The following is a 15,187-nucleotide window of genomic DNA, read 5'->3' on the forward strand; positions in this document are numbered from 1 at the left end:
ATAAGACACAAGTGTTAAGTGTCCTATTAAGTTAAGTTGTAATATGACTTTGACTAGAAAGGGTCCTATAACACTGAACATTTATGACTTAACTACAACGTGTACTATTAAGTTATGTTATAATAGGACCCCAGATGATCAAGTGTCCTAATACAGTACCACATAATGGGACACTAACAATTAAATGTCTTATAAATTACTTTATTAGGATCTACACTTTAAGTGTCCTATTAAATTATCTGATAATAGGACCCCAAAAAATCATCCATTCTATTAAATAGTTTTTTAATAGACACCGGTTTAGTAGAGTATATTATAAAAGTACCTCAAAAGTTCATTAGTCCTATTAAATAGTTTTTTAGGACCCTCTTTTACAAGTGTCCCACAGAAAAGGTCCTAAAAAGCAATTTTTGTTGTAGTGCCGCCTGACACGGCCCCGTGGTCACCAGTCTCTCTCTTCTACATTAACTGCAGTGTCAGACTTGTACTAACACGGCCTCGTGCGTCAATGGCACGGCCCGTGGCCAATGTACTTGCTGCACTTCTTCAGATTCTGGAAATCCAAGAGTTGATCGCGCCCCGTGTTGCTTTAGCACGGCCCCGTGTTGAGCTTTGAATTTGTCTTTTGTTGTTGTATCTTTCTACTGCAGTGAATTCCCACCGGGCACGGCCTGTGCTATGTGAGCACGGCCCCGTGCTAGAGCTTCTGTTTTTGTTATTTCTTGGGCTTGGATGTGGATGAGGGCTCCACAAGTTGGTCAATCCTTCTTTATTGTGTTTTATGTTGGTTTTTGCTGTCTTTTTACTTCTTTTTTTCTTTTAAGCTCTTTTAACCCTGTTTATTAAAATGGAACAAAAACACAAGTTTTTTCCAATATTAGTACGAAAAAATGGTTGTTTTTATGCCGTATTTGATATAATTTATATGTTATATTTTAAGCACTCAAATACCCCTACACTTGAATCTTTGCTTGTACTCAACCAAACTCTTTATTATGGCTTCACACACCCAAACATAATGTGTAGAAAAGAAAGTTTTGGACCTATCTTTAGATTGTTGGGAATCCAAGTTCCAATTTATTTTATTTTTATTTCATTTACATTCTTATTTGGTCATGACTTATTTACAACAGGTCATGACTTATTTACAACACAATTTAAGAAAAATTATTTATTTTTGGGCATAGCATGCCTTTATAAAATTCTTTTTGGTTATATACACATTTTACACCCCTTACAAATAATCACTCAACACTCGGCCGAAAATGTATAAGTTAAAACGCTCGTACCAGATTTGGAAATTACTTCTTCTATAGGCTTGACAAGTAATTAAAACTCATTCTTTTTAACATTTTAATCTTTGTAGGTATCGAGAAGACTTTTAAAGGGTAAGCTAAGGTTTGGGGTAGGTGTGTTTTATATTTTTTAGTTAAATAATAAAAAAACTTAACTAAAGAAAAATGGGAAAAAAATAAAATTTGTGTTTTAAATACAATTAGAGTTAGTTGCGTGGTTAGTCCCTGTGGTTTATCCAAAGTAACAATGTTGGGCACTAAGTTCTTAATTGACAAAAATACCCTAAGTTTTCAGTTAGTATTTAACACTCGTTAGTCTTAAGGCCCTAAGATATTAAAAAATCAAAAGTTGAACTCTTAAATTGTTACTTTAAACTATCATTACTTAAGATTGTTACTTTACATAAACCACACGGACTAACGGTGTAATTAACTTTATAAAAGAATATATACAATACTAGACCACCTAATAGAATTTGAGTTGCTATAGAAACAAGAAATTCGGAACACTTGTAAAACGTAGTTAAGTGATGTTTTTTCACATTGAATATGCTAACTTCTCTTGAACAATAGAACTTGACTCATGCATACTATCAAAAAAAATATATATATATTTTGGAAATCGTAATCAACAACTTACACTTTGATCAAAAAAATTTACTTTTTGTTTATATACTGCGACATTTGTATTTTGAAAGAGAGATTACAATTTAAATAAATATGAATATGAATGAAAGCAAAGAGAGATCAAAGACTGAGTACTTGTGTTATAATGGTATTTAAATCTGTAACATACTTTGCATTGATAAGAATGTCAATTTATAAGTTTATTCTCACATTTAAAAGCAATAAAATACAAAATATTACCATGTGTCTCGATGAACCAAATGAAACATACCAGACACATGTATACTTACTTATCACCATTACTATCACTCTGCTCTCAACCCACATTTTCCTTGGAATGTATAATTGTATACCCCCACTGATCACGTGCTCCACACTTATCCACGGAAGAACATTCATGACCTGCTTCACACTTTCCATTAATATATATTTTGTTTATATAAAGCTCCATAATTGGTATTAAGATACAGAGAGAGGCATACATACCTGAAGCATGGATTGCAATAACCTTAACATCTTTTTCTCATTGAAGGCAGTCTGCCTTAGGCAGAGGGCTAAAGAGTAACGGCATTCCCTCCCATAACAAGAACCCACACTCTAAAGCATATTGTGAGTCATGTCCAATTTTGAAGTTTGGTGCATACTTAGAAATTTCATACTCCTGTGTTGGTGATGTTTCTGTTAGACCATATGATCCGCTTTTCCTTGCGACCAGTCTAACTCCAACCCCACTACACACGTAGTCATGTAAATGTATTGAAAACAAAACCTCTTGGTATATCTCATTCCACCATGCAGTGTGTCTTAACGAAGCAAATGAAACATACCAAACACTTGTAATTCTATCATTATCACCTTCCTCCCAAATCACATCATCTGCATAATACATACCCCCACTCATCATATGATCCATACTCATCACTATAGAAGAATGGTAATCAGAAAACTCGGCTGTTACAACAGCGCACATTAAAAATCCACAAAAGTCACTGCACCAATTCTTTGGAAGTTTCAATCTACATGTTCCCCCTCTAACAAGAGGAGGCATAAACTCCTTTGCAATCCCAAGGCCTTCAACACAGAGAAACATACTCTGATTCTCAATAGTCTTTGCCTGTTTAATGAACACAAATTATTACATCCTATTTACCATTAATATTGTCTATATATATGAAGTTTATTTTGTTGACATTGAAAAACGTAGAGATCGAGCCATACATACCTGAAGCATGGAATCTAGTAATCTCTCGCCTTCAATTAGAACACCCTTCATAATTGAGACATGACATAATCGTTTACAATTTGTATAAAGATCTCCAACGGTTGCAAGTGATTTGCAAGAGTCTGCTTCAAGAATAACAATACCTGATGGGAGCTTGGGCAATTCAACAAGTTGATTGCAATCATTCAAGCGGAGAAGTTCGAGTCGCGTAAGTTGCGAGAAGCTGATATGTAACCGTGTAAAATCATTCCCGCTTAGATCTAATTCTAGTAAGTTGTATAACTCACCAATACCAGACGGGATTTCTCCATCTCTCAAACCGCACCCACGTAGATCCAACTTTCGTAACTGCGGGAAAACAAACTGCAACCAAATAGAAAGACGACTTCCATACCAATGTCTTAAAGATATACGAAGACCGTCTGGCATCTTCATATAATCTAATCCATTTAATGTGAAATCTTCCAAATGTTTCAATCCATAAAAGTTGACGTCTATGCTCTTTAAAAAGAAACAACGCCACAGACGTAGCGATACAAGGTTGGCACATCTTTCTCCAATTGATGAGAGCAGAAGGTCTATCCCCATGCAACTCAAAGACAACGTGACTAAGCTTTTCATGTTTGATTTGATCTCTGGGAACTCTAAAAGTTTGGGGCATGTGTTGATTTCAAGAGTCTTCAGATTTCCCATCTGGACAATTGTTGGAAACATTCTAAGCTGCTCACAACCTGTTATACTTATGTCTTCAATACTTGTATGTCTTCCAAGTGATGAGTGAATCTCTTTTAACACATCACAAAGTTCAAGTTTCAACTTTTGAAGACATGGGAGCCCATCAAAATCTGGTGTGCTGAGTAGACTATCCATGCATTGGAGTACAAGAACTTTTAAATGTGGTAGAAGCTAATTAATATCAAGAGTTTATGAGAATTAGTATGATACAGATCAAACAACATAATTTAAAAAGGTAGGAAAAAGACCAAAAAAAACTTTGTTGGTAGAAAATTCCTAGTTTGCATTATATAATAGTAGGATGCAATATTAAATTAGTCATTACTGAACAACGACTTTTATATGTTAATCAATAACTGAATACCTTGTAACCCTTCCAAAGTTCTTTTTGAAGGCTCCAACACAGTTCCAAAACACCAAGCTTTATTGGTCTCCAACCATCTGGGAATGGACATCTGGGATAATATGTAAAGCTAATATATCGCAACTCATTTGAAAGAATATTAGGCCCTTCAATATTGTCAACTTCATTACGGCTTAGATATACATATAGCCACCTTAGTTTCTTCATGTTTGATAAATTCTTAAAGAAGAGTGATGAATAACTAGAACGACTAAAATATCTTATCCCTTTAATCTCGTCATTTTCCTGCAATGAAGGAGAAAACAATGTACAAATGTAGTTAGAGTATCTATATAACTATATTTTATAGGCATGCATGCACATAGATCATGTATTTCGAAAAATTAGATAGTTTAATATGTACCATTGTTTTATCCCCAAAACACATGTTTTCAATTTCTTCACTTTTCCAAAGTCTACTATGTTTTTCAGGATTGTTAGGATGTTCCCCTCTAACAATGTAATGTCCCATTTCTTGAACCAAGTCATGCATATCAAACCAAACACCATGACTATTATCCACAACAGTGATGAGAGCTTTTTGTCTCAACACCTTTATTCCTACATGAGGGTAATAACCACAAGCTTCAAATATATCCATAGTATCATCAACAATTCCTTCAATGTTTGTCCTCCTATAGAAACACACAATATCCAAAAATAATTCTTTCTCCGTAGGCCTAAGCCCATCATAACTAATTTTGAGTTGCTTCAAAATTTCAGTTTCTGGTATATCTTTTAATCTAGCCAAGGTACTCCTCCACTCTTTCTCGTTTTTGTCATATAGAAAAGAACCTATAACTTTGAGCGCTAATGGGAGCCCAGCAGCATAAGAAACCACACGTAAGGAAAGTTTCTCATAATCTGATACAGGGCTATTTTTGTTATATGCATGTTTAGTAAAAAGCACAATAGCCTCTTCATGTGATAATAATGTGACAGGAGACACATGGTCTACCTTGTGGGTTCTTAGCAAATGTTCATCTCTTGTAGTAATTATTATTCGGCTCCCACTACCAAACCAATAATGTGATCCGGCTAAAGCATCTAGTTGTTTAATGTCATCGACATCATCGAGAAGAATTAAGACTTTGCTACGACTTAACCTACTTCTTATCAAGCGCTTTCCTACTTCAACACTCTCTGATTTTATTTGTGTGTTCAAAAGACTTGATAGAACCTTTTCTTGGAGAGTTTTTAAGCCATGTTTGGTTGATTCTTCTCGAATATTGTCAACAATACAATGACCTTTAAAATTACTAGAGATTTTCATATAAAGAGAAGATGCAAGAGTAGTTTTACCACTACCCCCAACTCCCCATATTCCAACCATTCGCACACCATCTAACCCAAGTTTTAATTGTGCTTCTAGTTCTTGCAAGCGAGCCTTCATCCCAACAAGGTCTTCATCAACGTCTGGAGTTAAGGAAAACAACTTATCTGAAACTGCATCAACAATTTCTTTGATAGCTTTCGATTCATGCCTGCACAAGATATATATATATATGGATAACTAGCCAAACTTCACACCAATTTATAAAGTGGTAATTTAGCCAACAAAATAAAGTGGTGAGTAAATCAAATAACCACTACACTTAACATCACAGGATTTGTTATCCTCTGAAGATGGATCATGGTATATACAAATCATAAAAAATATGACTCCAGCCAAATTTATTGATATGAAACTGTATTAATATGATTAACTAATAGACTTTTATAGAATAATTCTATTCACTAAATAAAATTAAAACATGTTAAGGAAATATAAGCAAAGATATAAAATCCATGTTAATGAAATTATGGCTAGTGACAATCAAAACAATTAACAAGCTCAAGCTTCATTGTTTAACCAGATTAGTTCGTGCTAAATTAATGTATAAATTAGTCACTACCTTAAACAGATGTAAAACTTTTAAAAGGTATAAAATTCGAATTACCCGTTTGCAATGTTTTTGGGTTCCCATCCAGCAATTTCACTTGCACCAACAAGTGCTTTTCTCCATGATTCAACCTTGCCCATGTTCTCCATCTCATGTTTGGCAAATGCTTCCCCGAATTTTCTTTTCTGTTTCCTGACTTCTGAGGGAAGCACGTCATAAAATATGGGCATAACAGTTAGCCCTCTCTTATCCTTGCATTTCATAATATATGCAAGTTCTTCCAAACACCAGGAAGAGTCTGCGTAATTTTCTGAGAATACAACGACAGCAATCTGCGATCCTTTGATAGCCTCGAAGAGAGAAGGACGGATGGATTCACCTCGGGAAAGTGTTTCATCATCCTTGTAAGTAGATATTTTCCGATCTACAAGAGCCGAGTAGAGATGATCTACAAAAGTCTTGCGGGTATCTTCTCCTCTAAAACTAAGAAATACATCAAAATTACACGACTGAGAAGAAGAAAGCGCGGGTGCAGGGTGAGAATAAGACGATGAAGATGCCATCCATGTGCTCTAGATCGGTATAAGTGGAAACAAATCACAATTAAATACAAAAATCGGTGTGATTTGGTTTGTTTTCTAGACCGAAATTATTTGAACATACATACTTGTTAAATGGTGTAGGTTTCCAGCACGATCGGATTATAATAACTGGACAATGACAGATTATCGCTTCATGTAGACAGGGTAGAAATTTCCTACATGACTTTAAAATCACTGACTTTTTGATATAATAAACAAAAGGGAAATATATCAAAACAAATCTTTTTAATTCATAAATTATGTCGGTAAGCAATGGTGGCTTGGGTGACCACATTTAACGCGCCATTCATCTTATATGAATTAGATAATGAATAAAATTTTCACAAAATAAACATGGAATATAAAAGGGTGTGGCTATTTGCACCTCCACTTTTACTTTTACTGATTATACCTTTATTTCTAAAAATATCAGTTTTATAATTTTATAAATTCCACCCTTGCATTTGTTGGTTCAGACCCCAAACACACACTCACAAAATTATGTATGTTCTGTGTATATATGTAAAAGAATGCAAATGTGCTTTCGATTACTATCAAAAAGGGTTACAATTATTCAATAAAGGAAATACCTTTAAATAGGCTTAGAAGCAATGTTTTAAAAACCGGTTTTTAGATCAAACCGGATTAGGCTAAAAAATGGTTCAACCGGTTGAACCAGGTTGTACCGAGCGGTTCAACCGGGTTGACTAGCTAACTCTATAATTTCATAAATTACAACATCAACTCAAAAATTAATCCAAAAATGAATGATTACGTATTAAAATTTAAAAGATGATTCAAAAGTAAATCCATAATAAAAAATAATCCAAAAGATAATTGAAAATCATTCAATTTTCCAACAAGCTCTTTTAAATGAAAGTGTACGATATGTTTAAGTCATTTAAGTGTTGAATACATCAACTATTTTCGTTTCATACAATATTAAATAAGAACTTTTAGTTACGAATAATCATAATATATAAAAATCACATAAGATAAGTAACATATATATTGAAAATAAGTATCAACTCAAAATAAATAACCTTATGTCGGTACCGGTATTACGTTTCAAACCGGTATACCGGATTTACCGCGGGTACAAATCTTATGCCGTTTCACTTATTTACCGGGGTGTTTCGTACCGGATTTACATCTGGAAACGGTAATACCGGTATAACCGGCCGGTATTTACCGGTTTTTAAAACATTGCTTACAAGTACCTGCAAATATTAAAAAAACTATTTCTTCTTAAAAACTAGGTAAAACCCATGACTCCTTTTACCCCACATTCATAAATGTTTACCTCAAGATTCGGTCAAACCTAAACCAACTCTAGCTTATTTAAAACTATTAAATAAACTATAAACTTATAAAGTGACAAGTCTACATATATCCCCAGTCATGCAAACGTGACAAATGAAGATTGTGCTTATTATTCCATGCAAACAAACAACTCACGAACGAACCCGTGACTTGATAACGTGTCGAACCAATGACCCGCGAACAAACCCGAGTAAACCCAACAATCACCCCCTTAATCGGTGTTTGTTCGAACCGTTCACTGTAGCACCGAACCACGTCATTTTTTTCCCGAACCATCTCGAACTATACCGGACACTCGACCTCCTCCTCGATCAAGTCCAAATTCGATATCAACTCGACCCCTACCGGACACCTAACCTCCACCTCGGTCACATCTGTTTTTTTTTTTTTTATTTTCAACTCGACTTACCCCGGACATTCTGGTCACCTCATCCCCGTCCAAAGTCGTTCACCCCCTGATCGTGATTTCACTATTCTATCAAGCTCTTCCCTGATAAGCATACCTTGCGTATCAACCACCAACTAGACGCCTACCACCTGTACCGTCTTCGAGTCGCTAAACGAATATCTCAGCCACCCCGCTGTTTCGTTTCTACTGCGCTACACCCGTTGGTTTTTCTGCCGTAAGAATTCGACACCTCCTTGCGATTCTTCTCCTCAGCGAGAAAGAGTATCCGACAAATAAAAGCACGATCCCTTCTTCATTCTTCGATCAACAAACTGGGTTGACAAGCCCGCTGATTTGGCCTGAATCTCGACTCGTCTTCGCTACCCTCTTGATCCCCTATAACCGTAACCTCCACACCGTTGACCTGCGATCATTAATTATATCCGATCACTGCTGATCTATCACCCTCGATCACTGCACATCGGTAACCTTCAATCGCTGTAGTCCTTGTCTTCCACTTTAATCACAACTAACAGCTACGCGACACACCGGTGTTCAACCGTCACCCCATGTCATCGTAACCGGTAATCTCCGCATGACAACGACTGACACGAACCACCTCCCGGTCTCCGTCTTCTGCTATATAACGATCCCGAAACAACACCTTCTTTTACGACTGCACTCAACCGATCCGGCACACCCGCCGACGACGGAGGCTTCCTTCGATCTTCAAACCCGCTTCTTGACGAGCCCCAGGCTCTGATACCAAATGTTGGTTCAGGCCCCAAACACACACTCAACACACTCACAAAATTATGTATGTTCTGTGTAAATATGTAAAAGAATGCAAAGCTGCTGTTTTCGATTACTATAAAAAAAGGTTACAATTATTCAATAAAGGAAATGCCTTTAAATAGGCTTACAAGTACATGCACGTGCAAATATTAAAAAACTATTTCTTCCTAAAAACTAGGTAAAGCCCATGACTCCTTTTACCCCACATTCATAAATGTTTACCTCAAGATTCGGTAAACCTAAACCAACTCTAGTTATTTAAAACTATTAAATAAACTATAAACTTATAAAGTGACAAGTCTACATATATCCCCAGTCATGCAAACGTGACAAATGAAGATTGTGCTTATTATTCCATGCAAACAAACAACTCACGAACTAACCCGTGACTTGATAACGTGTCGAACCAATGACCCGCGAACAAACCCGAGTAAACCCAACAATATTTTCTAATTTTTGAAAATAAATCCTTATGTTAATATTATTTTTTTACGAAAGCTGTTAATATTCGGTTTTATAATATTATCTTTTGTTCGCTGATTATACACAAGTAGACAGCACACCGTTTTTGAAATCAAAATTCAAAGTTCAATTAGTGGCGGTTGCTGATGGTGGCTGTTGTAATCAACAACTAGACTCTTCTTCAATAGCAACTTTTAAATTTTGTTCTTTTCTTCTTCGATCCTTTTTCTTTTCTTCTTCGATCCTTTTAAAAGATATGTTGGTGCACTTGTGCCTGTACTTTGTCTGTATTCGGTCTCGATGTAAAACGATGTCTATGTTAGTCTTGTAAGTTTGACCAAGTCAACTATCCTCCTAGTTTGACTTGGCCAAACAGTTAGTTTATGAATGTACCATGTGTAGGTCCCTCTCGGAGGATGACGAACCTAAACCTTGTTATACTAACCCACTAGCGAGTGCGGAATCCAAGCTAGCAAGCAAACCGGGATGAAACAAGCACAAACACAAACACACAGGATTCACCGATTAACACCACTTGTATTAATGCGAATGAAAGGTTCCGGTTACAAGCACAATGTTTACAAATCAGTTTTGCAAACCCTCTAGAGTGTGTGTGTGTTCCTGGACAGAATGCTCTCTATCTCTCGTATCTTTCTGTCTGTGTGCATCTGTCTATCAAGTCTCTTACTTATGAACACACATTGCATGGGTATATATATACCCAGCATAGATTGTCTTGTCCGAAGGATCCGATAGATGGTCGAAGGATCATCTATCGATGACAAAGTCTTCAAAGGATCCACACATACTTCGAAGGATTGCATATCCTTCGAAGTCCAACAGTACCCTTCGTAGCATATCTTTCGAGCAGATCGAAGGATCTAAATCATCCTTCGATCTCTTATCCTTCGAGACAGACAATTACAACTATTGGCCAAGTCAAACCAGGAGGACGGTTGACTTGGTCAACTTACAGGACTGACAAGGACATCGTTTACATCGTGACCGAATACAGACAAAGTACAGACACAAGTGCACCAACAAACTCCCCCTTGGCTGTAGCTTTGTCTCGATCCTCGATATATGCAGATTTGTCTCGATCTTGATCATCTTTGATCTTCATGTCTTCAAGACTCAGATGTCCTTTCAAGTCTTCAATGTCGGAGGATCTTCAAAGTCTTCACGTCTTGAAAGCAGAGAGTGTATCAACAAACTACCCGTATCATGTAGGAAGTGTGTTGACAAACTCCCCCTTAACATAAGCTCCCCCTTGAGTTATGCTCGTGAATGACTTGATCTTCAATGCTTGAGATCCTTGTGGTGTTGATGATGGTCAGCGGCTACTCGATCATTTTCATCACTTGAGTGCCTTCACGTCGTGTCTTCATTCCGAAGCTTGTCATCGAATATGTTCTCCTAGCCTTTAGAATCTGCACATGCAAGAAATCTAAACGCGTAATGAGAACAACTGCTTGGAATATAGTTAACATAAACAAATAACACGCGAATGACCATGTCACAATCAAACACCGTCCGACAGTTTGAAAGTTTAATAAATTTGTCAATTTTAGTTTATAACTTTCAAAACTTGCAAATTTTGACCGTTTATGAAGATCTAGTCAATTCGGTTTTCGTTCAGGTTTCAGGTAACGAAGACTCGAGCTCCAACATCGTACGATCGAAAATAAAATAGAAATAAAATCTTTTTGGTATTTTTTAATATTTGAAGTGTAAAGACTGAAAGCAGTAAATAAATATATACAGACATTCTTTTTGCGAGTTTCGAGGGTAAGAGAATAATATCAGTGTACGGTCATGCCAAAACGCTCTTGTTGTTCAGTTAGTTAACATTAAGATAAGCATCCTATAACAATTATCGGTATTGTTGTCCACTTAAGCTCAACTTATCAGATGTAATCATGGCGAGGGGATACGTTAAGGTATGATTTATACTTACCGACCGGTGTTCATTCACATCACGACACATTCCCGTATCAAGGTATGCACGAGAATTCATCTTACCGGTGAGTATACCGATTATCATCTGTTTGACCGTATATGCTGTGAGATTCTCACTTATTTTGATTTGAAAACAAGCCCTATGTGATAGAATCACTTATTGATGAGGAACTTGATTTTCATATGCATGAGGGCACAGGAGCAAGTCCGTGAACAGGTCAGTACTTCCGTACAGCAGAGAGACGAACTTGACTCCCGGATAAATGTGATATTTTATCACTTATTTGATTGGACATGTGATTGTTTATCACTTATTGAGGTCGAATGCAGTATGCAATATGTACACGTATGTATAGTATCATGGAAGATCTAGACTTGCGTCCCCGTTATTTTTTGGAAAAAGATACAACCATGATACCCAGATGATAAGCAGCATAAAGACCGAATATCTCAGAACCTCGGCAATCTATCAAACGAAATTTCGGTACTAAGACCATATGCCAATGAATGGTTCCCACCTGGTCTTCAGTCGATTAAGATTTATATCACCCTGCTCACTTTAAAATGATTGTGAGCCTACCGATACATCTTATATAGAGCTGCTTATCGTTTTTCATTTAAGGTTTAAAGAGGTTTGGATAGACCACTGATGTACTATCATTTTCTCTTTTGCTCGCCAGGAAACTCATTTTTGCTTTTCTATTGTTTTTGTGTTTTTGAAATTTTTCGATGTTTTTGGATTTTCAGATTTTTGGATTTACTCCCCCTAAAATCAATAAACTAAGACAAATTTAAAACACAAAGATATTTACAAAAATGATTTTCCGACGTTGATTTACTCTTGCTTGACCTTAATGTCGTTTACCAGTAATAAAAAGTCAAATCTGGATTTGTCAAATGCTTTGGTAAATAAGTCGGCACGTTGGTCATCGGTGTGGACCTTAACAACATCGATTAGCCTTTTCTCAAAGCAATCACGTATGAAGTGATATTTGATTTCGATGTGTTTGGTCTTTGAATGCTGCACAGGATTTCTAGTGATATCTAAAGCAGCAGAATTATCAACGTAAATAGGAGTAGTTAGGAATTCAAAACCGTAGTCCCGCAATTGTTGTTGGATCCAAAGAACTTGGGAGCAACAACTTGAGGCAGCAATGTATTCAGCTTCACATGTTGATGTAGCGACACAAGTCTACTTCTTGCACTGCCATGTGACTAGGCGATTTCCTAAAAACTGACATCCAGCCGTTGTGGATTTGCCGTCGATTTTGCATCCGCCAAAATCAGAATCACTGAAAGCGACCAATTCAAAGTTATTATCCCTAGGGTACCACAGACCGGTGTCAGGGTACGCCTTCAAATAACGAAAAATCCTTTTGACAGCTGCAAGATGTGAGGCCTTCGGGTTAACATGATATCTGGCAAGCAGGCACGTTGGGTACATTATGTCTGGCCTTGATGCTGTGAGGTACATAAGAGATCCGATCATTGCGCGGTAGTTTGAAGGACTAACAGCTTCACCCTTCAAGTCTGGAGTAATTCCGTGATTAGTTGGCAATGGGGTACCAATGGGCGTTGCATCAGACATCTGGAACCGGCTCAAGATGTCGCCAACATATTTAGTCTGATGGATGAATATCCCAGACTCAGTTTGTTACACTTGTAGGCCCAAGAAGAAGGTCATTTCCCCCATAGCACTCATCTCGAATTTATCCTGCATTATGCGCTCGAAATTCCTACACAAGACATCATTAGTAGAACCAAAAATAATATCATCAACGTATACCTGTACCAGAAGAAGATCTCCATCTTGTTCTTTGATGAAAAGAGTACAGTCGATAAGGCCTCTACGAAAACCGTTCTCCAGCAGATAGTGTGATAAGGTTGCGTACCAAGCTCGCGGTGCTTGATGAAGACCATAGAGAGCTTTGTTGAGCAACCAAACCCGACCGGGATGGATAGGATCTTCAAAACCTGGAGGCTGTTCGACGTATACCTCTTCTTCAACCACACCATGTAAAAATGCACTTTTCACGTCCATCTGATAAACCTTGATTCCTTTGAAGGACGCATGGGCTAGAAAGATTCGAATTGCTTCGAGACGTGCAACAGGTGCATAGACTTCGTTGTAGTCGATCCCTTCAATCTGACGAAAACCTTGAACGACTAAACGTGCTTTGTTTCGGATAACAACTCCGCGGTCATCCTTTTTGCATTTGAAAACCCAACGGGTACCAATCTTCTTGTATCCAGCAGGTTTCTCTACGAGTTTCCAGACACCCAGCTTCTGGAATTGTTGCAGTTCTTCCTGCATTGCTTCAACCCAAGAGTTATCTTTCAAGGCTTCTTTCCAAGTTCTTGGTTCTTCCTGTGAGACATAACACGCGAAAGACCAATCGTTTTGTTGCCCGGATTCTCGAATAGCCGCATACAAGCCTGCATTGTTGTTGTTTCGCAACATGTTTCTTGTTTGAATGCCACTTTGCACATTTCCTATGATGTTTTGTTGAGGATGGGTATTATGAATCCTTGTTTCAGGATTTTCTCGAACTGGAATATTTATACCCAGGTTGTTAAGATTAAGATCAACAACCAAATCAAGGCCCGGAATTGACGAAGAGGATGATGCAGTAGCCTCAGCTGTTCTATGGGCATCCACTGGAGGAGTACCCTCTGATGTACCATGAACTGCTGTTGTTGGGGCTTCTTGATCTGCATCTAGAAATTCATCATCCTCTGAAGATTCGTTCAATTCGTTTGCATCATGAAAATCCTCATTGTTGAGAGTATTATTGTTCACCGAAGATGGTTCTTGATTGACAAGAATTGGACGAACCACCGGTGAAACTGTTGCATTGTCACTCTCGAAAAACATCCTTGCCGCAGCACTTTCTTCAACGGCTTCAACATTGATCGAATTGAAAAAGTCATCGTACTCAAACATCCAAGGTTGACCAGGACATTTGACTGGCAAGGTGTGCCTTTGTACTCTGACCTCAGACCATTCCTCGACCCTTTTAGTCTCAAGATTCCAGACTCGTAAGTTAGGGGTGGCATACCCAAGAAAGTATCCATCAATTGCTTTTGCCCCAAACTTTCCATTAGGATCGATGATTGTGCATGGAGCTCCAAACGGTTCAAGATAAGACAAATCTGGTTTCCGTTTTTGAAGAAGCTCAAAGCAGGTCTTGTTGTGCCTTTTGACTGTAAGGACTCGGTTTAATGTATAACATGCAGAGGCCACAGCTTCAGTCCAGAATGGAATGGGCAACTACGACTCTACCAACATTGTCCTAGCAGTCTCGATCAATGTGCGGTTCTTACGTTCAGCGACGCCATTCTGTTGAGGAGTATAAGCTGCACTAAACTCATGAAGAATACCCTTTGAAGTGCAGAACTCCGCCATGGAATGATTTTTAAATTCAGTACCATTGTCGCTACGTATCCGCCTAACCTTCAACTTATACAAATTCTCAATCTGAATGATCAAGTTTTTGATAATGCCAAAGGTTTC

At 37.5% G+C, this 15,187-nt stretch overlaps 1 protein-coding gene across 2 annotated transcripts; it reads right to left on the reverse strand.

Annotated features, from left to right (window-relative positions):
* Window positions 1-2,065: 2,065 nt before the first annotated feature.
* On the reverse strand, window positions 2,066-6,844 carry LOC110913177 (TMV resistance protein N). 2 transcript variants are annotated; one of them, XM_022158026.2, is made up of 6 exons: window positions 6,223-6,843; window positions 4,647-5,766; window positions 4,244-4,528; window positions 3,145-4,050; window positions 2,409-3,036; window positions 2,066-2,324 (listed from the first exon to the last, which is right to left on the reverse strand). In XM_022158026.2, the coding sequence occupies exons 1-5, from the start codon at window positions 6,726-6,728 to the stop codon at window positions 2,446-2,448; spliced, it is 3,408 nt and encodes a 1,135-aa protein (XP_022013718.1). In that variant the 5' UTR covers window positions 6,729-6,843; the 3' UTR covers window positions 2,066-2,324; window positions 2,409-2,445. The 2 variants fall into 2 exon arrangements, with proteins under 2 accessions (XP_022013718.1, XP_035835817.1); XM_035979924.1 differs by lacking the exon at window positions 2,066-2,324 and having other exon boundaries at window positions 2,902-3,036; window positions 3,145-3,189; window positions 3,288-4,050; window positions 6,223-6,844.
* Between the last annotated feature and the right edge of the window lie 8,343 nt (window positions 6,845-15,187).

Source organism: Helianthus annuus, chromosome 2 (assembly GCF_002127325.2).
Source record: "Helianthus annuus cultivar XRQ/B chromosome 2, HanXRQr2.0-SUNRISE, whole genome shotgun sequence".
Lineage (NCBI taxonomy): Eukaryota > Viridiplantae > Streptophyta > Magnoliopsida > Asterales > Asteraceae > Helianthus > Helianthus annuus.